Consider the following 25,677-nt stretch of genomic DNA (forward strand, 5'->3'; position numbering starts at 1 on the left):
CGAAGTGTAAGCTGCTAAAACCGCCCGTTTGCTGGGGAAGGGGGGGCAGAGGTAGGAACAAGCCTCTGCCTCAGGCTGAGCATCAGGCCGTGCAGGATCGATCCGTCTCTTGGGGGGAGAAGGAAGTATAATGGCTTTGTATTGAGTGAAGTAAACCTGGCAGCGCGCGTTCCGTTGTGAACTGGGGTTGGGTGACCAGGGAGGGACGCGATGTGATGGTCTGTGTGCTGTACCGGTGCCATTCATTAATGGCTCTATTAAAACATGAGAGCGGTGAGGCCGTTCGTAATGTCCAGAGCACTCAAAGGGTGACAAAAATAGCCCACCCGTCAGTGCTCTGCTCGGTGGGAGATGGGAGCCCGGCTCTGTCCTTACCGTAAGCCTGGGTGCTTCCAAGAAGTTGGGCCTTGGGTGAGTTGGACTCTCTGGGTCCTGTTTGTGAACAGAAACGAGTCGTAACTCCCAGCACTCTGCCTGGGAAAAGGCCGTGATGCCCTTCTTGCCAACTGGGAATCTCACTCGCTCCCAGCCTTCCCAGAAGAGGAAAATCGTGAGGCACCGACCCTCTGACACCTCCCCATGTCTTACTGCTGCTTTGCACTTCCCTCGTCCCCCCAGTCCCTGCCCAGCCAAGGGGCTGGTTCCAAGGAGGTTGTTACTTGGCCGAGAGGAGCAGAACCTGCTCCCACGCACCCAGGGCTCCCCAGCACGGGTCTGTCTCCTGCTTGAATGTGCAAACACATCCCCGTGCCCGAGCAGAGGGTCACGAAACGCCGATGTGTGCGCGCTGGGCTGATGGCGAAAGCTTCACTGCTGGGAACGTGGGCTTGCTGGGTGGGAGAAGATGGGGCTGGATGGATGCTGGGGAGAGCTGGGGAGCCCGATGGGGGGAAGCAGGCTGGCCAGATTCCTTGGGAGCATGTTCAAGTAACATCAACAAGGAGTAACGGGCACAGAGGAGCATGCAAGATGCTGAGGATAAAATTAATCAAGTTACTGTGTGGCCTGAAAAAAAAGAAATTATTTAGTCATAGTTCAGTGTATAAAGCCGAGAACTTGGCTAATAAACAAGAGGAACTGGAACTGCTCCCTGATGAGCATAAATTTGACCTGCTTGGTTTATTAAGGAGTCTGGGGGAAAAAGTCACCTGACTGGAATGGCAAAATTCACACTAATATCCTGTTTAACTGAGTTGCAGAAGAGGAAGGGAAGCAGCCTGATGAAGCTACTGCAAATGGTCTTGAAAACTTGAAGTTTTCAAGCCACATGAAGTAGCTCTCAGCAGGAGGCATCAGGGATCGTGGTACCGATTCCCAGTCCTCCCGTTTGCTAAGTGGCCCCAGGGAGTGCTGGCAGGGGCTGGAGATACCAAGTCCTGTGATTTCTTTGGGTTCTGAAGGCAGGAGGCTTCGGTGAGAGGACGACAAGTTGGCAGGTGTCCCATGGGAATCAGGTATGTGTCTCCTGGGTCATCTTATTTTTCCTGAAGAAGAGAGAGAAGATCAGGAGTTACTCTCCAAGGTCGCTGTTGGGGTAGGCAGGCAGCTGGTCAGTCTAAACTGCGAGGGCAAAGCGACCAAGGGCAGTGATGCCGGGGGTGGCATTGAGGGGGGCTGAGCTGTGCACGAGCACAGCAGCCGTCTGGGCCCCCCGACCAGGTTCGGTGTCTCATCTCTTCCCATCGCTTTGCACCTCTTAAGCAGTTGTGACTCTGACCTGCGCGGAGGCAAGTTCATGGGCACCAGGACCCCTGAATCATGGGTGGGGTGTTAGTGTGAGCTGAGCGAGATGGGAGCGAAACCCAGGCCTCACCACTTCGTGGGTGCTACGGAGGTGGAGGTGAGCCAGCCGAGCTCTGCACAGCAGGACGGTGACGGCCACGCTCCCTGGGACACGTGTGGGCCCGCTGCTCCCCCCCAGCACCAGCATCATCTCTGCGCCGAGGCAGGTAACCAGAGCAGGGCTCCAGTTTGTGTCGCCCACCTCCGTCCGGTACCCAACTCGGGATGAATTTTGCTGAAAATCACTGTAATTTGTTCTTACACAGTTCGCCCAGAGCGTGTTCTCTCTCAGTCTCTCTCTAGGCAGTGAGGCTGGGGGTCATACCTGAATGGAGGGGGGTGCAGGTCCCCTCTGAAGGTCCTCACTTGTGGTCAGTTCATGACATCTCTCCCCCCAGCCATAAATCCTGCTGCTGTCGAGCAGGTCCCAGGGGGCCAGGGAGGATGTGGGGCTGGGGGGAGGTTTGTGGGGCTGCAGGGGGATGCTCAGTGCTGCGGGGGGGGGTGCTTAGGGCCGCGGGGAAGATACTCGGAGTTGCAACGGGGACCACGGGGAGGTTGCTGGGGTCGTGAAGAGGATGCTCAGGGTTGTGAAGAGGATGCTCAGGGATGCTCGGGGCTGCGCGGGGCTGCCGGGGGGGATGCTCGGGGGGACAAAGGGGATGCTCAGGGCTGCGGGGGGATGCTCAAGGATGGGAGGGGTGCTCGGGGCCGTGCGGAGGATGCCGGCGTCCCGGGGAGGGGGGCGGTTGCAGAGGGAGGGCGGGGGGCCGGGGCTGGCGGCGGGGGGCTGCCGGGGCGGAGCTGCGGGGTGCCCCTCCCGACGGCGCTATAAACCGGCGGGGCGCGGGCGCGGGGCAGCCTTCGCTGGGGTGCCCGGGGACGGGGTGCACCCCTGCCCGCACCCCTGCCCGCACCCTGCCCAGCCATGGCGAGGGGGCAGCTGTCGGGGGGCGCCTGGGGGGCCCTGGTGCTGCTGGGGCTGATGCTGCCGGCGGGCGCCTGGTACAAGCACGTCGCCAGCCCCCGGTACCACACGGTGGGGCGAGCCTCGGGGCTGCTCATGGGCGTCCGCCGCTCCCCGTACCTCTGGCGCCGGGAGCTACCGGCCGAGCCCCCGCGCCGCCCCGGGGCACCCGCCGCCGGGGACACCCCGCCGCCCCCGGGCCGCCCCGCCGGGGACACCCCCCCGCCGCCGCCGCCGGGCCCCGGCCGCCTCCTGCAGCGCCTGCTCCGGCGGGGATGGGGCTGGGGCAGCCCCCGATCGGCCCCGCCCGGCCCCCGCCCGCGCCCCGCGGAGCTCAGGTAATCCCGGTCCCGGGGCCCCGACGGGCGGGCGGGGGGCGGTGGGAACCGGGAGGGTCACCGGCGCCCCGGGGTGCTGGGGGGTGTCAGCCGTGCCTGGGGTGCAGGAGTGTTGCTGCGGTCTCTCTGCGGCACCCTGGGGTGCTGGGGGGGTTTCACCGGGTACCGGGGGTGCACGGAGCCTTGGGGGGGGTTCACCGGGTACCGGCGGTGCACGGAGCCTTGCTGCGGTCTCCCATCCTGCAGGCACCGGGGTTTCGGGGTGCCCCAAGCAGAGAGCTGGGCTGCCCCATGGCATCACCCCGATGTGGGGAGCTGCCCCCCGACACCCGCACCACCTTCCGCACCCCAGCCCTGGCTGCGCCGGGAGGGTGTGGGGGAGCGAGGGGAGCCGTGACCCCGCGGGACAGCCCGGGTCCGGGGGGGTTTGCAGCCCCGTCACCGCTGCGTGAGTGTGACTGCACGAGTTGAGTCTTGCCGCATTTTTAAACTCGAAGCACCAGGTTTGTTGCACCCGGCCAAGAGGGACGGGAGGTGGGGACAGTTGTTCCTCTCCCGTGGGACGCGTTTGGAGGAACCGCGCTGTGGCTTTGGGGCAGAAAAAGGAGCTCAGCCAGGCTGCGTAGGACTGGCTCAGGGCTGGTGCCAGACGTTAAATCTCTTTCCTCTTATGTAAAGCTGGAGCCAACATCCAGCTGAAACCCACGGAGCCTTTTAGCTGTTGGATCAGCTGCTGGACCACGGAGCGGTATTCCTCCCCGCCTTCCTTTTTTTTTTGGAGGAAATCTGGGATTAGCGTGTCTTTGGGAAAGCCCAGACAGGTCAGCTCAGCCCCACGTTAGGTCTGTGCTGTCCCGTTACCTCCTGCAGCCTGGCTGTGCGTGGGCAGAGTGGTCCCGGTACCGCGGCTGGGGCTCTGGACCTGCGCACGTGTGCGCATCCCTCTGATTTCACAGCAGGATTTCCACGGGCTTTGTCTGCCTGCACAGCAGCAGAAAGGGGGCTGCAGTCCCCACGGGTCGGATCTGAGCCCACGGAGGGAGATATTTCATGAATATCACGAGTGCAGTGGTGGTTTAAGAGGGGAAACGCGATCCCACGTGGGGAGGGAGGTGGTGGTGGGACTCGGGTGCGCAGCCACACGCTCAGGTGAGGCTCGGAAATAACCTGGCCCCTTTTCTCCTTTCAGCTTCTCCCCGTTGGAGACGCGGCCCTGATCCGTGGAAGGGGCTCAGCAGAGATGCTTCAAGCGCCGGAGGAGCCTCGAGTGCCCGAGGTGGGAACCGTTCACCCTGGCTGGCGAGCAAGAGTCCCACCAGCGGCTCTCCTGGTCCTCGGTCCTCTCTGACACCACACAGACAATCGCATTCCAAAACATCTGATTTTTCGTGGCCGCTGTCCAGACGCAGTGGTAAATTCATCTTGTTTTCAGGTCAACCTTGTGCTATAAACTTTGGGGAGAAATAAACAGGGAAGATATTTATTTTTGTTTATTTTTTTTAGATTTCTGTACTGGCTTGTTTGCAATATGATACAAACACGTACTGTTTGCTTCCTAGGGACCTGCCCTCATTAAAATGAGAAATGATCAAAGGAAGCTTTGGCTTCACTGTGCTGTTGTGGGTTTGTTTTTCTGTTTAAAGCAAAACTTGGTACAGCTCGGCACAGGGCAGGCACTGCAGCGGTCGGGTCACTCCCAGATTTTTCTGACATGATTTAACTTCTTGACACAGTTTCTTCTGCAGCTTTACAGTAAATCTCTTTTACTGCCCGCCGGGGAGTTACTGCCAGGCTAAGTGTCATTTAAGATGATAAAGTTAGAAAGCTTTCCAGGACTGGGCTGAACAAAAGCTCTGCGAGTCCTCACTGCTCTGGTTGTCTATTTGCCTGCTTAGAGATTAATTTTATATATGTCTCTCCCAGTTTGTTCCCAACCGGTTTCTCCTCCATGTCCCGTCTCCCTTCTCCCCAGTGAGCAGAGGTCTGCGCCTTCCCCGGGGGCCAACAGCCCAATAAGATGGAAGAAAGTCTAAGAAGGTGTTTAATTACCCCTCCTGCCTCGGGGCAGGACCCAGCATCCCTGATGGATGTTCATCTAATCCCTTCTAAAAGGCTGGGCACGAGGGGACACGGTGCTCCCCACGGTCTGTCTCCCGTCCCCCTCGCTCCAGGGTCTGCGTGCCCAGACCACGGGAACCCCGCGACTTGGACCACGGAGACCCTCTGTCCTGGCCCCCGTGGATGCCCCAAGCTGAAATGCAGCCCCAGGGGTTCCCTTCCCTCCGACCATGTTGCACCACATCACTGAGGCTGTGGGGCGGTGGGCAGGGTTGAGGGGTGCCGGGAGGGCAGTGGCACCCGGGTGGCTTTGCCATGCCAGCTCATGGCCACACCGATGCTGGGGCTGGGGAGGGCTGGGGAGCTGCAACAGGGGTGAGGATGAGCCCTGCCACCACGTCCCCGTCCCTGCACCCTTGCAGAGTGGGGAGATGCCCCCATGGGTGCCCCTCTGTCTGCACAGCCCTGGCCAAGACCAAGGGCCCGGGAGGGGATGGGAGCTCTGGGCTAAAGCCCGTCTCGTAGCTGTGGATTGGGGCAGCCCAGGGATGGGGCTGCTCCCGGGCTCTGTGTCCCCGTGCAGCACCTATGGGTCCTGCCCTGGTCCAGGTCCATCCTGAGGTGCTGCCTGGGAGCTCTGCAGACCCAGCACCGCTGGTGGAGCCGGGGCTGGCCGAGGCAGCGAGGCTTTCCCAACCGGGGTGCCCCAGTACCCAGCCCGCCGCACCAGTGGGTGCGTTTTCTTCCAGTCCAAGAGGCGGGCGAACCCCAGGGGCTGCAGCAGGCAGGAAGATGTCCCACCCCAACCCAGCCTGAGCCCAGGGCGGCTCCTTTTCCTTCCCGGCTCCCCGGCCTCTCCCGGGGGACCAGCAGCATCCACCGAGGCCGCCGGGCACTCCGAGGCCGGGGGCTTTGGGCAGGGCAGTGTCTGGGGCAGGAACCGGCAGCCTTGGGGAGCCGGCATGAGCTCACACCAGGGCTGGCCCACGCACACACAATGGCTGCAGGGCCCCTGCGAGCACCAGGAGGAAGAAAACTCCCCAAGGAATTTCCTCCGTCGTGGGCTCTGCCCAGAAGCTGTTGCTCACCCCGCCGGGATGCAGCGGCCGGGGCTGAGCCAGGCCGGGTCCCAGCCCCTCTCCGGCGGGTGGTCCCAGTTGGGTGCGGTGGTGGCTGGGGATGGAAAGCCCTTGGGCACTGCTGGGTACCCTGGACGGTCCTTGTGATGGCCCCAAACATCCCCGTGGGGAGCCCCGGGCTGCGGGACGCAGCGCTGAGCTGGGGTCTGCCGGGGGTCTCATCCTGTCCCGTCCCACCAGGCTGTCCACACCTTCCCCCTGCTGCTGCCCCAGGCTGGAGATAGCGGGGCAGGAGGTGCAGAGAGCAGGAGATACCGGTATCGCTGTGCCTGCTGCTGCGCCTGTTTCCAAGCTGTCCCCAGCGCTGATAAGGTGGCAGCAGCTCAGAGACCCAGGCAGAGACCTCCCCGGCCGAGCTGCAGCACCCGGGGCTATTCCCAGGGTGCTCGAGGGGAAATGCTGGATCAGGACCCTCCTGTGGACCCCACGCTCCCACCCCAAGTGTCCCCCGAGGCATCCCGAGGGCTGTGCCAGCTCCTGCCTCCCCGTGCTGACTGTACGCAGGGCTGTATTTGGGGAGCCACTCACCTGCAGTGGGCATGTGCCACGGGAGTGGAGGTGGCCCGTGCTGGAGCTGCCCTGCCTGTGCTGCCCGGCCCTGCCCGCTCCTGGGCATCCTGCCGGACCCCCGTGCCCGATGGGGACAGCCCCCCTCTCCTGGGGACGTGCCCACAGCCCCCCACTCCCAGGGACATCCCCACACACTGCGGGGTCCGGCACAGGAGGGGCTGGTGGTGCAGTGAAGATCAAATGTCCTCTCAGGGTCCCCTCCAGCCCCCCTTCACCCCCTCCTGGGTGGTGAGACGCTGGGCTACAGGCACCCATGCATGAGAAGCACCCCCCTAATCCAGCTGTGCTCCCCGAACCCCACCAAGAGCTGCAAACACCTCAGGGGCCAGCGAAGGTCCCTGGGGATGTCCCAGCCCTTCTGCTCGTGCCAAGAAGATGCTGCAGGAACGGTCCCAGCCCTTGCGGGGTCCCCTGGGTGCTGGGGTGGCATCTCCATCCACCTCCAGCCCTGCAAGAGCCTTTCGAGGTGCTTCTGCCGCTTCCTGCTGGCAGGGACCCATGGGTGCATGCCTGCCCGGGGAGGTCCCCTCCGCCGCGCTGGCACTTCTGCGGACGTGCTCACAAGTGCTGCTCTGCTGCCAACCTCGCCCAGGGTGGGTGTTCCTGGGAATGGGTGCTGCCAGGGATGGGTGCTGCTGGGGATGGGTGTTCCTGGGAATGGGTGCTGCTGGGGATGGGTGCTTCTGGGGACAGGTGCTGCTGGGGATGGGTGCTTCTGGGGACAGGTGCTGCTGGGGGTGGGTGCTGCTGGGAATGGCTGCTGTCAGGGATGGGTGCTCCCGGGGATGGGTGCTCCCAGGGATGGGTGGTCTGAGGGATGGGTGCTGCTGGGGACGGGTGCTCCCAGGGGACAGGTGGCCCCAGACCCAGCCGGAGGGCTCAGTGCTGCTCTTCCATTCACGTCCTTGCTGCGGCAGGCACAGTGGCACCCCGGTGTGGCACCGGCACCGGAGCTGAGCTGTGCCAGCACCAGCCTCTGCAGGAGCAAGTCCCTCTGCAGCTGGGTTACCTGGGTGGTTTGACTGCTGCCACGAGTGACATTTTGTCTCTTCTAGGGGACAGCAGTGGCCAGTGGCGTGGCCGTCACCCTGCGCAGCGCAGGCAGTGGGGTGCCCATGCCGCGGGGACACGGCGGGTGCGGAGCAGGGCGGCTGGCACAGCCCGGGGCGCGGGAGCAGGATCGTTGCTGGCACACTCGTGGGTGTGCGGGCGTGTGGGATGTCCTGGGTGTGCCCAGCCTGGCTGGGGACCGTCGCCAGCTCCACGCCGTACCCAGAGCTCTGCCGTCTGCTTGCCCTCAGGACCTGGGCACACACGGACCTGCCAGCTTGCACAAGGGGCATCTCCCAGCTCTCAGCAGTGTAACTGAATTTTCTGGACTTTCACAACCCACAAAGAGTATAATTAATCCTCCTAATGATCAGCTCTCCTTCTATCTCTATAAATCTGACCTGGAAAATGTTTACAGCTCAATAGTGCCACACACAGAGGCCTAGAGAAAACGAGACGGTGCTTTTTATGAGCTCTCCTCTCCTTCCCAATTCCTCTGGCAGCGCAAATAAATCACGGGATTTTCCCTGCTCCATGAGAGCTGCTGCTCCCCCGAGAGCTGCTGGGATCCAGCAGCCCCGCGCTGAGCGATGGCGAAACGAGGGAGGAACAGGCACGGCCGCATCCACGCCAGGTGGAAAGCCCGGGACTTTATTTATTAATCCTCAGAGCTAATTACTGCAGCAGCAACGGCTCCGTGCAGCTCCCAGCAGGGACCATCAAACACCACCGCTGACAAGGGCACGTCCCCGAGCTCGGGTGCGGGACCCGGGTGTCCCTCCACGCCCAGGCAGGAGGTGCCACGGGTGCTCCAGGGCTCCCAGCACACGGAGCGTGGCCGTGACCAGCCCAGCGAGCTCCGGCTCGGCGGTGGGAAGCTGGGTGTGGAGCTGGGGGGCGGATAAACACGGGGCAAAGGGTGCTGTGGGGAGGAGGAGGCTGCGCGGGAGGAAGAGCATCTCCCTGCCAGCTGCTCCCATGGCTGAGGTGGGTGCGCTGTCCCACGCAAGCCGAAGGGAGGGGTGTCCAGCAGCGCCCGGCCTTGCCCTCGCCCTCCCCTGCCTTTGGCGAAGCTCCCATCCTCGAGTGGGACCAGCACCGGGGCGCGACCCGCACCCCTCGGGGAGACAGAGGAGCTGTGGGATCTGCCCAAAGCAGCCCAACAAGCACGAGGTGGAGCCAGGAGCGAGACACGGGGCTCCCGGCACCTTGAAAACGTGTGTCCTCTTTGGCAGAAGGTGGCCCAAAGGCACGTGCAAAACCTTTGGAAGGTTCCTTTGGGACAGCCCAGCGACTCCATCACCAGCCTCGGCAAACCCTCAGAGCCCCTCACCCTGACCTCCCACCCCCCTCAGAAACAAGCCAGCCTGAAGATCTCGGGTTATCAGCCGAGGTTTTGCCAGTTTCTGAACGAAGATGGACTTTATGGACCCCCAAAACCCCCTCCCGGTGCCGCCCCAGGGACCCCGCCAGCCGAGCCTCATCTCCGTGACTGCGAAGCTCCTCACAGCATTTGTGTTTTGCATTAGTGATGCCACAGGATCAGGCCCAAAGCAAACAGGGTTCAGGACACAGGTGTGACTCTCTGTCGCTGCCCAGCCGAGCGCAGGGAAGGAATCAGAAGCAGATGTCAAACGAAAAGGGCTTCAAGCCCTTCCAAGCCAGCGAGCACGCAGATCCCACGAACTCCCTCAGCCTCCAGCCTGGCCCGCTTGGGACTTAAATAAAAGCTCCAGTTGAGGCTCACAGTGTGTGCGACCAGCAGCAGGCAGGCAAAAATCCTGTGCTGAGCTGGCGCTGTACCAAGTCCCCTCCGTGTCCCGGCAGGAGAGGGGACCCGGCAGCGGCTCGGTCGGGGGTCCCGATGCCCCCGGGGCAAACGCCTGGGCTGGTGCTGCCTCCTGGGGTGCTCGGGCCTTCCCAGGAGCTGTATGGAGATCCCAGCATCTCTGCTGGCTTCCATCCTCTTGCCAGACAGGTGACACCCCACACCTGACCCTCCTTTATTTCTCTACAATGAATAGATGTTTTTTTTGGGGAAAAAAAATGCCTTTTGGGGACACTGAGGTTGAAAAAAAATCAACAAATCCAAGTCACACTTGAGAAAATGCTCGTGCTCAAAAAAATAAGCATTTTTGAAAAACTCAAACATCCTTTTTGAAATGATATTTTCTCCCTTTATTTTTATTTTGCAAGCTACCAACGCTTTTATAAAGACGTTCAAAAGGGTTAAAATATTCTGTGTGACCACCCAAAGATTTCATCCCTCGTGTTTTTATTGCACTGAATAAAAGGAAAAACTTTTTTGTTCAAATAAACTGGAAACAATTCCTTCTCCTCCCCCCACTCCCTCCAGCGTTTTGGTTTGGCCAGTGAGTGGAAAAATCAATTATTCGCACTCCTCTGGCCCGATAAAAGGCTTCAGGACTCCACAAAGAGGCTCAAGGGAGCACTTGCATCGTACAGCAAATCAAACAGCCTCCGAATTTCCCAGCTCTCTGGCCTCCTCTCGTGTCACCCAAGAATTTGTGCCGCGATCGGCGCTTCTGCAGCACCGCAGAGTGACTTTATACATCGCTGCAGTGGAAGTCATTTTTTTTAAAGCAGGCTACAAATGAAAAGCGAATCAATATTAATTTCTGGAGTCTTATTTACTGCCTCAATCTGGCCGCTGTGTTTGCTTCAGCTCTACGAACACCTGGTAGGAAGGCAGATGAGGAAGGAGAAATACACAGAGAGCTAGAAAACCTGTGACACGGGCATGTGACAGCACCAACACGGGGACAACTGATCTGGGGCGTTTCCTCCTTGGAAGAGGTGTCAAGGAAATGAAGATGAGGAATGCAAAAGGGTGCAGACGAGGATCTCCGGGTTTCACCAAAACCAACTCATTCCAGGTGAAACCTGGGATGGGCACCCGGGATGGAGCAGGAGCCTTACCCCACCGGGAACGTCTGGGACCAGCACGGCAGAGCTGCCCGCTAACGAACCCCGGCCCCAGCCCGGCGTTCAGGGGGACACTGAACATTTCCGAGCTCTTTCACATGAACGTATGAAGTGCATCAGCCCATGAGCTCTGCGTGTGCCGGACTGGGTGGCTCGGCAGAGACACCCCACAAAGCGCTCCGCATCTCCCCGCGGTCACGGGCTGGGTGGGCAGAGGAGCTGCTGGGCTGTGTCCTCCCCTCCCCGGACCAGGGGCTCCCAGCACATCCCATCGATTCAGGAGGAGCTCTCTGGATGAGTGGCCTCTGCTCCAGGCCCTGCTCCCATCGCCTCCCCTTCGCGGGGTGCTCCTTGCCCGTGTCCCCCAGAGCTGCGCTGCCCCACGGCTGAGCCTTGGCCCGGGTACCCCTTCCCGGAGGGGAGCGGGGACGGGGGGCCTGGCCCACAGATCCAGGGGGACCCAGCAGCTGGGTGTCAGCAGTGGTCCTCAAGCTGGCCCGGAGGGTGATGGGCTCCAGACAGCTGCCCGCAGGGTTGCCCACTGCCCTGGCCCGGGGGACTGCGGGGCTGCCCCCAGCCCGGGGGCTCTGTGCTGCACCGGGGGGGGGCCGCGGCAGCTGGAGCCGGAGCTGAGCCCGCAGAGCCCCGGGTCGCTCCCAATTGTGGGAGAGCCCCGGGAGGCCCCGATCAGCCCCGGGCATCCCCACTCCATCTGCCCGGCTCCATCCTCCCGGTCCCAGTGTTGGTGCCGGTCCCGGTCCCGATCCCGGTCCCGGTGCTGATGCCGGTCCCGGTGTCGGTGTCAGTTCCAGCGCCGATGTCAGCCCCGGTGCCGGTCCCAGTGCCGATCCCGGTCCCGGTGCCAATCCCGGTCCCGATGCTGATGCCAGTCCCGGTGCTGATGTCAGCCCCGATGCCGGTCCCAGTGCCGATCCCGGTCCCGGTGCCGATGTCAGCCCAGGTGCCGGTGCCGATGCCGGTCCCGGTCCCGACTCCGCCCGCCCCGTCTCTCGGCCGTCCCCGTCCCGGGCTGCAGCTCCGCCCCGGCTCCTCCCGTCCCCGTCCCCGCCCGCCGCGCTCCCGGCGCCGCGGGGCAGCGCGCAGCATGGCCGCGCTGCGCAGCGCCCCGGCCCCGGCCCCGGCCCGCCCCCCCGCGCCCCACCGCCCCGCGCCCGCCCCGGGCCGCGCATAAAAGGGGCCCCGCGTCCACCCGCCCCCGCCCGCCGCGCCGTTCCGCTCCGCGCCGGCCGCCGCGGCCATGGCCAAGGACCAGCTGAAGCCGCGGCTGTGCCGCATGCTGAAGGGCGAGAGCGGCTACGGCTTCCACCTGCACGGCGAGAAGGGCAAGAGCGGGCAGTTCATCCGCAAAGTGGAGCCCGGCTCGCCGGCCGAGGCGGCGGGGCTGCGCGCCGGGGACCGCGTCGTCGAGGTGAACGGGCTCAACGTGGAGCAGGAGACGCACCACCAGGTGTGGGCTAGGGCGGGGGGGTGGTGGGGGCACCCCCAGGGTGGCTGGGGCACCCCCGGGGTGGGCACCCCAGCTCCGAGCCTCCTCCCCGGCTTGGCTCTGCCCGGCTCCAGCCTCCCCGGTGTGGGCTAAATGGGTGTTTTTCTCCCAAAATATCAGTGCTGGAGCATCCTCACCCTGGCTGGTGTTGGTGGTTGTTGGGGTGGGATGGGTGCCCCCCAAAATCCTACGCCTGGGTGCCCCCCCAGATCCTAGGTCTGCGCTGCAGGGGGGTTTTGCATGCCTTGGGCACCAAGTTCCTATGAGAATGGTTGTGTGGTGTGCGCTGCTGGGGAAAGGATGTTGTAATTGCGTGAAGGTGGGAGAGCCGGAGGTGTTTGGGCATGGGCAGGGCACCGCTGCGTTACACAACCTGGGGTGGAAAGGAATGGGGAGACCCGGGCTTTCTTTCCGGCTCTGCTGGGTGTTTTCTCAGCCACTTCGAGCTGCTCCTGCTTGTGCAGCCCAGGGTGGATCAGGATAAAAACCTCCTGATAAAGCTCTGCAGATGGTGGGCAGTTTGGCTGCCTTAAGCCAGATAGGGCTTGTGGGGACATCATGGCTGTTCCTAGACCACGGCTGTGACCGGGGGGGTCCAAGCGAGCTGTTTGCCAGCTCTGTAACAGAAGCTGCACACTTCAGGCCGTGTCATTTTCTGCTTATAAAACTGGAGCTTGTGTTTGTTAAACAGTTTAGTCGAAAAAACAAGCATTGAGATCTGAGCTGCTCCTGTCCCACTGGAGACACGGAGCCTGGCAGGGGCATGGTGCCCAATGTGCCCGTTTGCCTCATGGCTAGCGGGGTTTAGTGCTTTAGTAACTTAAAACACATGGGTGGCCCCCATTGCTAGGATGTGGGGGCAGAGCAGGGCTGTGCCTCGGGGAGCTCGCAGACCCAGCGGTGTTTTGGGGGTGCGGGTTCCCTGGCGTCCCCCCCAGGTGGGGATGTTGCTGTGCTCGAGGTGGGGCAGAGCCTTCCAGGTGCCTCCAATGAAGCCTCGTGGCCATGGGCTGGGGGGGTTTTCATTGCTAACAGCCTGTTTTGATGAGCTGAGCCGGCTGTGTAAAAGTTAATGTTTGTCTTGAATGTGATTTCCAAACCCTTGAAGGAGGATCCACGTCTGTGAGCTGGCTGGGCACAAAGGAGGGCTGCGTTCCTGTAAGGAGCTGCGTTGTACTGGAAGCCATCAGGGCTCCCTGCTGGAACTGGGGTGCTGGGGGTGGGCGATAGCGGAGCTGAGGCAGCCAGCTGTGTCTCGAGGGGTTTCCAGTAGGTCAAGTGAGTGGGAGAAATTTTCCTGTCTTCCATTTTCTGCTGGCGGAGGCGGGATTCAGCTGTGGTGGAGGCAGGATTTGGCCCTGGCACTCGCTCCCTGCAGCAGAGCAGTGAATGGGACGGAGTGTCCCATCCAGGGTGTCCTGAAGCTCACAGTCATGCTGCGTTCCCACTGTTCCCTGTCCCGGGACACCCTCTGGGATCACCCTTCCTCTCGCATCAAAATAGCGAGAACCTCTCCCCCCCTCCCCAAAACAACCAGCACGGATGGGCTGTGGGGAGGGCGATGCTGTGGCAGGTCAGACACTGGCTCCTGCCGAGGGGCTGGAGCAGCTGGGTCGTGTGGCCTCTCCTCCTTGCGCTGCTGACGTCCCCAACCTTGAATAAGTAACGCTTCTCCATGTGCCTCTGAAGCTGCGGTGGGACAGAGCCTGCAGCAAACAAGGCTGTGCTGTTTGGGTGTAACTGTGTTTCGAGCTGAAGCTGGCGGCATTTGTGTCTTTGTTCTCTGTTTTTTTTCCTGGCCTTACCCAAGGAGCGAAGGCAGAACGTGTTCTCAGGGCGTTTCACGTCTTGGATGCAAAATTGCAGCCTGGTTCCTCGCCCAGGCGGGCAGTGGGTGTGCAGGGCAGGGCAGGGGCTCCTGCTGTGCCTGAAGCCTGCGGGGTGTAGGAGCTGGGTGCTGCCTCTCCTGGGATCAGCTGGTGGATGGTTTGTCCTGGATTCCTGTGGCTGCAGGTGCTGAGCACTGTCTGACCAACCTCCCCCTGGCTTGGGTCTGCTCTGCAGCATGGAAAAATGGTGTTCTGGGGGTCGTACCGGGGGTGATGGTCTCCCTGGAGATGGGGGTGATGGTCTCCCTGGAGATGGGGGTGATGGTCTCCCTGGAGATGGGGGTGATGGTCTCCCTGGAGAATGGGGGTGATGGTCTCCCTGGAGAATGGGGGTGATGGTCTCCCTGGAGAATGGGGGTGATGGTCTCCCTGGAGAATGGGGGTGATGGTCTCCCTGGAGAATGGGGGTGATGGTCTCCCTGGAGAATGGGGGTGATGGTCTCCCTGGAGATGGGGGTGATGGTCTCCCTGGAGATGGGGGTGATGGTCTCCCTGGAGATGGGGGTGATGGTCTCCCTGGAGATGTGCAATTTTCAGATAAGACCCGTTCTTCCTTGTCGGTGTCTCCACACTGGTGTGGCACGCACAAAGGCGATCCGACTGTGCCCTTCAAAGGTGGTGTGGGAAAGCCTTGAGGTCCCTGCTGAGGCTGGCAGCGGTGCCCGGGCAGAGGCATCTCTTTCAGAGCAGGAGGGATGAACTGAGCTGTTCCCAGTGGCACCACGAGTCTCCCTCCTGGGCAGCTGATGTTTGGCAAGGGTGGAAGGGCCCAGGCTGGTGTAGCCAGGGGTGAAAGTCTGTTTGGGTGGAGCTGCGGAAATCATGCGGCCGGGACGGCTGCTGAGAAGGTCCTGAGGTGCCGGATGCGCGGGGGAGACCGTGTCGTCCTCAGAAAAGCTGCGGACTCAAGGCCGTGGCCATGGCTCGGAAACGGGTAGGGTGCCGGGCTCTGCCCGCGTCGGGCAGGACCTCGCTGTGCGCTCAGCTGCTGCTTTGCCTTCCACCCCGCTGCCCTGTCCCCAAAGCGACTTGCTGCCGGGGGAGTTTGTCACAGAAAGCCCCTTCTGCTCGTCCCTGCTAACGGGGAGAGGGTGAGGGGCTGCTCTGTGCCCGCTCTCCATCCCTGCCTGGCTCAGCCCTGGGGCTGGGGGGACGCTCGCTCCATCGCTGCTGTCCCCAGCCCCACATGCTCTGTGGCTGTGGAGGAGCTCAGCAGCGGGCTGAGCCTAATGCCTGGAGCACCCCAACAGTGGAGTCTGGGGGATGTTGCTGTGTGGGACCCAGCGTGTTCCTCCTGCACGCTGCCCCTCTGCATCTCCTGCTGCTGCGGGTTGGCTGCCTGCTCCCAGGTGTCCCCCGGGAGAACTGGCCTCACACAGGCGCTGCCTCACCGGTGTAGGCAGCACCGTATGGTGTCGCACGTAAATAGATCTGAAAGGGAGCAGATGGATTTTCTGGGTCTTGGTGGAGCAGAACCTTTCAGGCTGGGTACGGGTGTGAGCCCTGGGCACGCCGTGCCCGACGTGGTGCGCGGAGACGGGGGCTGCAGATCGCTTGGGTCAGGACAAGCAGCCGTGTCTGCAGTCTATAAATTTCTTGTTGGTGGTTTTTTTTTTTTCATTTGCAGATACTGGCTCTGTTGACCTTGAATGGAGCTTGCAAGGGAGTAAATAAACGCCAGCTAATTGCGCATTAGGCTCGTTTGTCACTTCTAACCTTGTCGGTGGCTGGTGTGACCTAGATCAGAGCGGGAGCCCCGTAAGGAAGCCCAGCGCTGTACGGGGCTTTCCCAGCACGCCTGGGGGATCACGGGTCTGTGGTCCTCAGGGCCCCGCCATGGGTGGGGATGGCTGCCGAGCAGCATTGCCAGCGATACCACCCTTCCTCCTCCTCGGGATGAAGGCCTGTGCAGGAGGAGGTGGCTGGCAGGGAGGCTGGGGGCGGTTTCCCTTTACCCTGCTCCCCTGCATAGCCTGGACTTGCCCCATTTCCATCACAGCCCACTCTGGTGTGATTTACCCCCCTGCCCTGCTGGGATCAGCTCTCCCCGCTGCGCTGGCACCGCCGGCTCCTTTCAGAGCCTCTGCCCGTCACCGATCCCCGCGATGGAGCCGGGCAGCGGCAGGACAATGGTCCCCATTCAGCGCTGCCTGGAGCTGCATCCCTGCAGGGATGGGCCCATCTCCCGCTCCCAGCACCCGCTTCCCTTATCTCTGCTGGCCCCTGGCACAGAGCAGGTTGTTTTTTATAAATCCCCCCAGGGTGGGGGGTGGCCGGTACACCGGTGTGGTGGGGAGCACCCAGCAAAGGCAGCCCAGGCACCGAATGTGCGCGTGGGTGCTTGGTGCCTCCCTCTGCACCCCGGCTCTCCACCCTGCCTGGGGCATGGGGGGAGAAAGACCCCCCAGATGAAGGAAATGAGGGTGTGCGGTGCTGTTGACTTGGTGGGACAGGTTCTGTTGTCCTTCTCGGGGACGAAGCCAGGCAGCAGGTTTGTGGTGCTTGGGGGCAATGAAGCAGGGAGAGCTCCTGTGTGAGCAGAGCGGGTGACCCCTGGTGCCCTGGGCAGTTGCCCTGGGCAGAGCTGTCATGTTGGCTGCAGGGCATGGGATGGAAAGAGCCATCACCATCATCACCTGGGGCTGCAGGCAACAGGCACTCCATGCTGGGGGTCCCCCAAAGCCGCGTTCTGCCCTTCTTCCCTGTCACTGATGGCTGGAAGTGACAGCAAGCTCGCACCCTGCAGCAGGACCGAAGCTGCAGGAGGGTGCTGGGGAGTTGATGGTCCTTGGGTCCAGCTTCTGCTGCAGCCCGGAGCTCCCTGGGTTTCTGCTCAGTTGTTCTTCTCCTTTCCAGGTCGTGCAGCGCATCAAAGCCGTGGAGACGGAGACCCGCTTGCTGGTGGTGGACAAGGAGACGGACGAGTACCTGTGCAGCCTGCGCCTGACGTGCACGGAGGAGATGGCGCACAGCGGGATCCTGCTGAGCTCCAGCGGCTCGCCCGCCAAGTCGGTGGGCAGCGACAACGGGGACGTCTGGAAGCCGCAGCTGGATCTGAGCGGGGGCAGCCTCCAGCGGCACTCGCACAGCTTCTCCTCGCACGGCAGCAGGAAGGTGAGGGCAGAGCGTGGGCAGCCACCCTGGGAGCACCCTGCTCGGCTTGCTTCCCGTCGGAGAAAAACCTTCCGTAGGTGGCTGGTGGCTTTGGGGACCCCGCTGTGTCCCGGAGCAGTGGGCGAGCTCCCCTTGGCCTCATTCGCTTGAAGCAGCATCGGCTGCTGGGGACTGCGCTGCTCTCTCCCCTCCTGCACCCCTCAAGGGGCTCAGGAGCCCCGGGAGCTGTGGGGGGTCACCAGCCTCGGGGACGAGTGACCCGGCCTGGGTCTTGCTTCCCTACGGGGACAGGCTGCACAGACCAGGGACGCGGCGAAGCTGGAGCTTGTGATTGAGCTTCTCTCCCCTCCGTTATTTGCAGGAGGGAGGGAACATCTGGGGCGAATGTGTTCTCAGCTTTTTGCTTAAATAGGAAGGAAATTAGCTCTTTTTCAAGTGGCCTGGGTCTGGACTGCGATTCTGCAGTAAGTGCCTTTTATTGGTAAACTCCTTTCCAAAAAGGAAAGAATTTGGGGGTGGAAAACGTCCAGTTTCCGTGGCTGCCTCGCTGCTGGGGCTGGGCTGGCGGGGACGGCGCAGCCTTGCACCCCGCAGATAGCACGGTCCGGTCCCGGCGCTGCCCTCGCTCGGGTGTGAACGTGGCAGGAGCCGTGCGGGTGTCACCTGGCCAAGCCGGTGGCTCTGTCACCTCTCTGCAGCCATCTGTCCCCTTCCATTCTCCACCCTGTGCTCGCTGCTGTGTCCCACTGGGCAGGGGGTGCTGGTGCCCATCACGGAGCTGCCACCCTCCTCCTTGGGGAGCGTGCGGGGGCTGCAGGGGGTGGCACCTCTGTCCCCTCACAAGTGGGGTGGTGGCTGGATGCTGGCCGTGGGGCTGCCGGGAGGACAGAGGTGGAGATGTCAGGAAAGCTCCATGTCCTCAGGAGCCCCCACGCAGTCACAGCTGAAGCAATTTCCCCCCGCGCAGATAAGAGGCAGGAGGCACGTGCACGTCCGGCGATAAGGAGGGGGTCTCACCTCCCGCCCTCCCCTCCGGAGCTGTTTGGCATTTGCAGAGGAGGAACCCCCCTTCCCTGGGGCTGGCAGGGGCAGGGTGGGAGGCAGGATTTATATTTTTTACTCATTGCACGATGTGAAGCTGTTTGAAGGTCTGTGTGGTGACGGTGGGTGCGTTTCCCCTGGGGGTCGGCGCAGTGCGGGGCTGGTGGCCCCTGGGATGGCCGGTGGGAGAGGAGCCGTCCCCGCACGGCCGGGGGCAGCTTTCCAAGCTGGGGATTTCCTCTCCTGCCTCTGTTTCGTTTGCTGGTTGCAATCCAACAGCGTGTGCTGACGGGAAGTCGGGCGAGGGAACGGGACGGTCCTTTCCGGCCTTTGGGTTTTGGCTTCTCCAAGGAGAGGGTGGGATGGGGAGAGCCGGGCAGGGCTGGGGTGCGAGGGGGGAGAAGCACCCACGCTCCCCCTTGGAGGGGTTGGGGGCTTGGCCGGGGGCTTCACCTGGGGCAGCGCGGCCGGGATGTTTGGTGCTGGCTGTGCTGTAGCCGGGGCTGGTGTCTGGTGGAGCCTGAGCTGGACAAAGGGAACTGGCTGTGGGGGTGATGCCGGCCGTGTGGGGCTGGGACAGGGGTGCTGAGCGTGTCGGGTGCTCGCAGGGCTCAGGGCAGCGGCTCGTTTGCTCCTGCAGCAGCTCTCTGAAGAGCTGGGCGCTGCAGGCTGTCCTGGCCAAGGTCACTTCTCCGTGCCGGGGCCGTGAGTGACCCTGGTGCGAGGTGAGGGGTGGCCGGAGCAGCAGGACTTGCACCTTGCTCCTGTGCCTTGCGGTCCTGCTTGCTTCAAGGCGGTAGTACCTGCTCCAGGCTCTTGGTCTGGGCGATGTGGCTCTCCTCCTAGGTCCGAAATGGCTGGAGGCCAGGGGAGCGATGGTGCACCCCAGCTCCTGCAGTGCTCAGCCCTCCAGCACCGCGTCCTTGCATGGGGCAGCTCCAGCCTGACCCTCACCCTGCAGAGCAGGGCCCACGGGGGGTGCGGGGGCCCTTTGGGAGGGATTTCTGTCCCTGCAGTGGGGTCCAGCTAGAGACTTGCCCTAAACTAGGTTTGGAGGGGACCAGGCTCTGAGCTGGGTGGCACTGGGCTGCGCTTGGGTCTTTTGTGTAGCTTCCCTGGAGGCGTTTAGTAGGAGGAGAAAAGGCAGCTCCCTTCCCCCTGCAGACCCCGGCCCCAACCTGCCCCTGCGGGAACTGGTGCCGATGCTCTGGGCTGCTCCCAGGGAGCAACGTTTTTATGAGCAGCGTTTGTTTATGTAAAGGCTGCGGTTTTCCTTGAGTTGAGCCTGGGTTGTTCAGTGCAGCAACAAGCAAGAGGGAAATCTGGAGGCTGTAGCAGTGGGCAGCGGGGAGGCAATGCAGCAGGCAGGGTGGGCACAGCCCTGCCAGCCTCCCCCATGCTGCCCCACTCATTTCCCCAGAGGAGTGACCCCGTGGCGAGCTGCCGTGGGTGGGGAGGTCAGCGTGCACCCCGGCAGGGACCTGGTGAGCAGGACCTTGTGCTCCAGGAACCACGGTAATGCCATGAATAATGCAGCACGTATTTAAAATCAGGCTGCCTGCCCCGAGAGCAGGTCGGCAGGGCTGGCTGCCAGCAGCTGCGCTGCCATCCCCGGCACCCTGGGGACGTGTGTCCTGCGTGGTGGCACGGGGGGAGCAGGGTCTGCCCTGCCCTTGTCCGACACCGCTGCACCCAGGTCCGTGCCTGCCTGTGCTGGGGGGTTTGCCTGCTCGCTGCCTGCCCCACGCTGTGCCCCCTGCAGGGGCAGCAGTGGGGCCTGTGCCCCCCATGCCATGCGCTCCCCCATCCCAAACGTGTTCTTGTGGCCACTGGGCTGTTTTCTGCTTTTCCCTGAAGCTCTGGCTCTGCCCTACCCAGCACCGAGTCCCCGGGGGTTTGGGGGGTAGCAGGCAGGGGGGTCTCAGCATGGCAGGGGCTGTGCTGGGTGCCTCGTGGTGAGCTGCTTTTATTGCAAAGGTGCCCTTGGGGCAGCGGTGTGAGCCAGTGGTGGCTGTTTAATTAAATGCCTGGGCTAACAGCCTGTAAAAGGCCAGCACGCTGCAGGGCTGGGCAGCGTGGCCTGGGTGCTGCTGGCCATCCTGGGGTGCTCGTGGTACGTGGGCAGCGTGGCCCAGGGCTGGCAGCACCTTTGCAGGCTGTGGCTGTGGCTCGGCTGCTGCGCGGTGCGAGGGATGTGCCATTACTGGGACCCCCGTTACACCGTAGCAGTGTCCTTGGGACTCGCTGCATCACTGTGTTCTCAGGTGTGTTTGTAGGAGAAACAAGAACAGCAGTAGAGTCACCGAGATGGGTTTGGGGTGACGCAATTCCCCTCCGTCGCTGCTGCCGTCGCACCAAAGCACGACTGCGGGGGGGTGGGTGGGCAAAGGGACCTTCACAACCAGCGTTTGTCTTTTGGGAAGCAAAGCCATGGCTTGTGGCTGCTGGATTCAAGCAGCCTGTTGGGTCTGGGAGTTCTGATATAGGGGAATTAGCGGCCGATTGTTAATTGGCCCCTGCTTGGGGAGGGACGGTGTCACCTTGGCATGGTGGTGGCAAGATCATGGGTGTCCCTCCGCCGACACGGGGGAAATTGTGGCCAGCTCTCTGAGCCTCCTGTGTGCCACCGGCCCGCTCCAGAGGAGCTGATGAGCCTGGGGACAGACGTGCCGTCATTTTCTTCTCAGGAAGGGTCATTAGCCATTGGAAGGGCTGCCCAGGGAGGTGGTGGAGTCACCATCTCTGGAGGGGTTTAAGAAAAGACTGGAGATGGTACTTAGTGCCCTGGTCTAGTTGACGTGGTGGTGTCGGGGCAATGGTTGGACTCGATGATCCCAGAGGGCTCTTCCAACCTCATTGATTCTGTGATTCTGTCCTCTGGAGGAGGGTGGACGAGCACCTGGGTGCCTGTCGGGACTCACAGGTGTGGGGACAGTGCTGACATCAAGGCAGTAAATATTTACACTTCTGTTTGGGTCAGGAATAAGAACTTTTTCTGTTGCAAATAAAACTCTGTGTTGCAACATCTCCAGCTGCCAGCTTTCTGCCGGAGCGCTGGAAGGGGAGTAATGCAGGACAGATGTTTTTGGAGAACTTTGCCAGCTCAGTTGAGGCCCAAAATTTAGGGCTTGTACAATAACCACAAAGATGTAATAAAACCTAACATGAGCAGAAATGTCTGCAGTAATTATGTGATTAAAAAAAAAAAAAACAATGCTAAAATAAGTGCATGGTTTAAATTAAAGCACTTCCCTGCAGCATCCCGGGCCCCAGGGGCAGGCTCAGCCCTGCGGGGAGAGGGTGATCGGGGAGGACAGCAAAGCTTGTCCCCGGTCCAGCCCAGGTGAGGTTCCTGCTCTGTGGGCAGAGGCTTGGGGAAACCCCCCAGCACGGAGCCCGAGGAGCTGTGGCCGTGTCCCTGCAGCGTTCCCTGCCCTTCCCGTGGCAGCTGGGTTTGGGGGTGCTGCCAGTGCTGTGCCCAGCTGAGGGCATGGGATGGGAGCGCAGCTTCCCACGTCCCTGCTGGGATGGGGATGGGAAGGTGCCTGCAGGGAGCTGGGAAGCAGGACAGTGGGGATGGGGATGGGAAGGTGCCCGCAGGGAGCTGGGAAGCAGGACAGTGGGGATGGGGATGGGAAGGTGCCCGCAGGGAGCTGGGAAGCAGGACAGTGGGGCTGGGGACCCCCAGCCTCCCTGCAAAGGGCAGCTGGGCTGCATGGGGCTGGCGAGGGGTCTGCTGGCTGCAGGAGCTCAGCCGAGGAGCGGCAGCAAAGCTGGGCTTGCTTTTGGGGTTAGTGCTTCAATCCTGTCCCAGAGGCAGCAGTCGGGCTGGCGCGTGGGGAAGCCGGTGGCCCTGTGCCGGCGCTGACCCCGCTGCATTATTGATGGCGCCGGGCTCGCCGGCATCGTGTGTCGTGGCGCTGGGCAGTGCCGGGGCTGCGGGTGGGCTCTGGAGCAGCTCCAGCTCGCAGCATCTTGGGGACGGAGGCTGGGGCATGTGGCAGCCGGAGGGGCCCTCTCCAGGGATGGCGATGGGGTGGTGGCCCGTGCCGATCCCCTGCTACACCGTGGGCTTTGCTCAGAGGAGTGTGGAGTGTTTTGCTCTCCTGGGAGCCTGCCCCTTTCCCGTGCAGGCAGCAATAGGCTAAATGGATTAAAAAACCCGATTTTTCAGACCATTGGTCCCTCTGACAGCCCAGTGACTTGGCGCTTGGTTAGAAGGCGCAGGGCAAGACCTGTTTTTGCAGAGCCCCCTTTGCGTGAGCTTGGTCTGCTTGGTCCCCGCACATCGGCAATCTGTTAACCCCTGATGTTTGTTCGTTGGGTTTTGGTGTCAGTTTGGGGCTGGGGTCTCGGTGCCACCGTCTGCAGCAGGGTTTGCTGGAGCCTCAGCTCGGGTTGGGATGAGCAGCGTGTCTGGGTATCGCTGCAGCACTTGGAGGAGGTGCCAGCAGGGACCTGAGCTTCATCCTGCTGGGAGCAATCCAGACACGAGATGGGACACTCGCCCACGGGGCCGTAAGGTGAAGAGAACAGTGTGCTGCTCGCCGTGCTGGAGCATGGCAGGTCAGCCCTGGCTCCTGACCCGCCAGGTCCCACACGCTTGCATCCTCCCAGGGCTGAGGGAAGAGGGTTTGGATGCAAAACGCTTCCTTCCACATGGACTGTGGCTGTGTCCCGTCACCCAAAGCGCCCGGGAGCTGTGGGTGGGCTGTGGGGACAGAGGGAAGGGGCTGAGCGGGCGTCCCCCCGCCGCAGCTCGCCTGCCCTGCTCGGGGTGGGCAGTGGGTCCTGCGGAGGAGCTTGGCTGGGGGGTTATTTTTGTGCCGGGGCAGCGCAGGAAGCCCCTCCCGGGGAGGAGAGCATCCACCCCGCGGCACAAACTTCCTCCGCCGCGATATTTTTAGTTAAACACAAAGCGAGTGGAAGGGAGCGGGAGGCAGGAGGCAGATTAGCATCGGGAGGAGCTGCGCCCTGCCAGGAGCCTTTGTTCCCTGGGCTGTGCACTCCCAAGGGACACTCGGTCCTGCGAGGGGACAGTGGGGTCACCCCTGGGACCTGCCACCTCACTGGGAGCAGGACAGGAGCGTGGGTGGGTGTTTGTGTCCCGGCCCATCGCCCGGCTGCAGAGCGGTGACGCTGCTGACGCCAAGAGATGCTGCGTGTGGTCCAGCCGGTGATGTTCCCTTCTGCATCCCCGAGTAATCAAAAGCTGTCCCTCAAAATGATTTGAAAACTGATATTAAATAGGAGTTGTTCAGAATGCAGCTCGCTCTGGAGCAGCCGGTGCCGGCCCCTCTGCTCGCAGGGATGCGCTCGAGCAGCTTGCTTTAATAACAGCTTACACGTGGGCTCCTCGCCAGCTGTTTAATGGTTCTGTTCAATAGTAAAAATATTAAATGGTTTCAAAGAAATTAAAAATCTGGCAGAATCGGGGCCTTCTGCATGTGCCCTGGCAGCTGCTCAGAGCCGCTGCTGTGACTTTGCTCCATCCCTTGGAGTTCCTCTGGGCTGGTTGGGCTCGTGGTCCTGGCGTGCTGGAGGAAGCCTTAAAACAATATTGGGGTGTTTGATTTGCACTCTCTATTTAATCCCAAAACCCTAATTAGTTACAGAGGAGGGGACACACTGCCTGTTTCCAGCTCTCTCTGTCCAGGACTGTCCCAGGTGCCACCATGCACCAGGATAAAACGCTCAGAGTTTGACCCCGAACGTGGCAGTGCTGCGGGTCGAGCGAGTCCCACCTCCTCCTGCCCTGCGAGGAGGCTGCGAGGTTGGGTGGTTTACCCAGCGCTGCAGGAGAACTCGGTGTGTAAACCAAGGTCTGAATCGAGCTGGTTTTGGCTCCCGGTCCTCAGCTCTGTCTCTAGGTGTGGAGATTTTACAGGCAGTGGTCTCGGGAGACTCCAGCTTGGGATATGAGGGAGAGAGAAAATTAAATTTGTAATCAGCAAAGGGCTTCTCCAGATCCACAGGTCTCTGTGAATAAGGAATTAAACCCCAAGCTGTCGACATGATTATTTCTGGCAAGATCCGTATCGTAATTTAATTTCATTACAGCTTTTGCCTGGGCTCCTGAGGGTTTCGGCTCCACTGCTGCCTACGTTTAAACCGTAACCAGACTTGGAGCTGGGGTTTGTTGGCTAAAAGTCTCTTTTCCCACTAAAACCTTGCACGGGTTTGTTACCAGGTACAGTAAGCTGGTGGTAGGTGTCTGTTAGCTGTGACTCTGTGAAAGAGAAATGGAAACGTAGTTTTATGAGTAAGGGGAAGGTGAGACAGATGATTCCCTGTAGGTACCAGTGCCACAGGGGTGTGTGGGGCTGCTTTGGGGGCATCTCGGGCAGCGATGGGCAGCGGGTCTTTCCCTCGGTGGGGTCTCCAGCCCCAGCACTGAGCCGTCCCACGCTCCCCCCGTGGCATTGTGAGATTAAACCCTCTGACGGATTTACAGGGACTAATCCCGTTAAAAAAACACGTTAAAGAGCAGCACAAAAGGCAGCGGGAGGGCTAATCCCTCCGCTGCTGCCTCGGCGGGCTGAGCTCCCAGCCCGGGCTGTGCTGTGGCAGCTCTTCCTGCAGCCCTGGGGATGGGGCTGTGCCCCCTGGCTGGACTGGTGTCCCCCAGGGTGTGATGCTTTGCTGTGGGACAAGTCTCCATGGCTCTTCCCAATCCTGACAGCTCCTGCCTTGCCTTGGCTGGCGCAGGGCTGGCTCGCGTGCACGGGGCTGGCAGTCCCTCGTGAGCAGCCAAAGGCCATCGCAGGTAGATCAGTTAGTTCTGGCCCTGGGGTTGTTCGTGGTTAGCAGGCTTTAATTAAGACAAGCCCTAATTAGTTCTAAGTGGGGTGGATAGCCTGCCTTGCCTGGAAGAGTTCCCTGCTCTTGTCTGGCAGCTGCTGATGAGCGTAGGGCTCCCACGGACATCGGAGGGCTGAGCCCGTCCTGGGGACGGGGTACGTGGGAGACCCCGCATCGTGCTGGAGAGGGGCTTGGAGCAGCCCGAATGTGGGGATAAAAATTGCCCTGTGATGCTCCCTGAAGCATTTCTGCTCCTCTTCAGCCCTTCCCAGGGGCACGGCTCGCAGCGGGGCCAGCGGCCTCGGCATGCTCGGGGCCCAACGCCACGCACCCGCCTTTGCCTGGGGTTTATCAGCAGGAGCAGCCGGAGCCCGGCGCTGGCTCTGGGGGTTATCACGGGAGACCCGCACGGCGTCGGGAACGCACCTTGTCCTGCGGTCTCATTTTTAAGGAGCTGGGTTTAAAACGTCATTTT

The 25,677-nt window shown here is 61.8% G+C and overlaps 3 protein-coding genes across 4 annotated transcripts in view; 2 read left to right on the top strand and 1 right to left on the bottom strand.

Moving 5' to 3' along the window:
• Positions 1–2,710: 2,710 nt before the first annotated feature.
• On the top strand, positions 2,711–4,644 carry NPW (neuropeptide W). The gene is given in 3 exon segments (XM_068424099.1): positions 2,711–3,044; positions 3,047–3,087; positions 4,277–4,644. Coding segments are annotated over 3 exon segments (534 nt in total). The 3' UTR covers positions 4,436–4,644.
• Positions 4,645–11,537: 6,893 nt separating this feature from the next.
• Positions 11,538–12,110, bottom strand: LOC137676292 (uncharacterized). The gene has a single exon (XM_068422991.1). The coding sequence runs from the start codon at positions 12,108–12,110 to the stop codon at positions 11,538–11,540; it is 573 nt and encodes a 190-aa protein (XP_068279092.1).
• NHERF2 (NHERF family PDZ scaffold protein 2) overlaps positions 12,044–25,677 on the top strand; it is a 32,514-nt gene continuing 18,880 nt past the window's right edge. Inside the window, exons 1-2 of one of the 2 annotated variants that reach the window (XM_068422062.1) lie at positions 12,044–12,318; positions 17,103–17,360. In XM_068422062.1, the coding sequence (XP_068278163.1) occupies positions 12,109–12,318; positions 17,103–17,360 (468 nt within the window). In that variant the 5' untranslated portion in view covers positions 12,044–12,108. Of the gene's footprint in view, positions 12,319–15,112; positions 15,181–17,102; positions 17,361–25,677 lie in introns of those variants that run through there. The other variant, XM_068422063.1, reaches the window with a different exon arrangement.

This window comes from Nyctibius grandis, chromosome Z, assembly GCF_013368605.1.
Source record: "Nyctibius grandis isolate bNycGra1 chromosome Z, bNycGra1.pri, whole genome shotgun sequence".
NCBI lineage: Eukaryota > Metazoa > Chordata > Aves > Nyctibiiformes > Nyctibiidae > Nyctibius > Nyctibius grandis.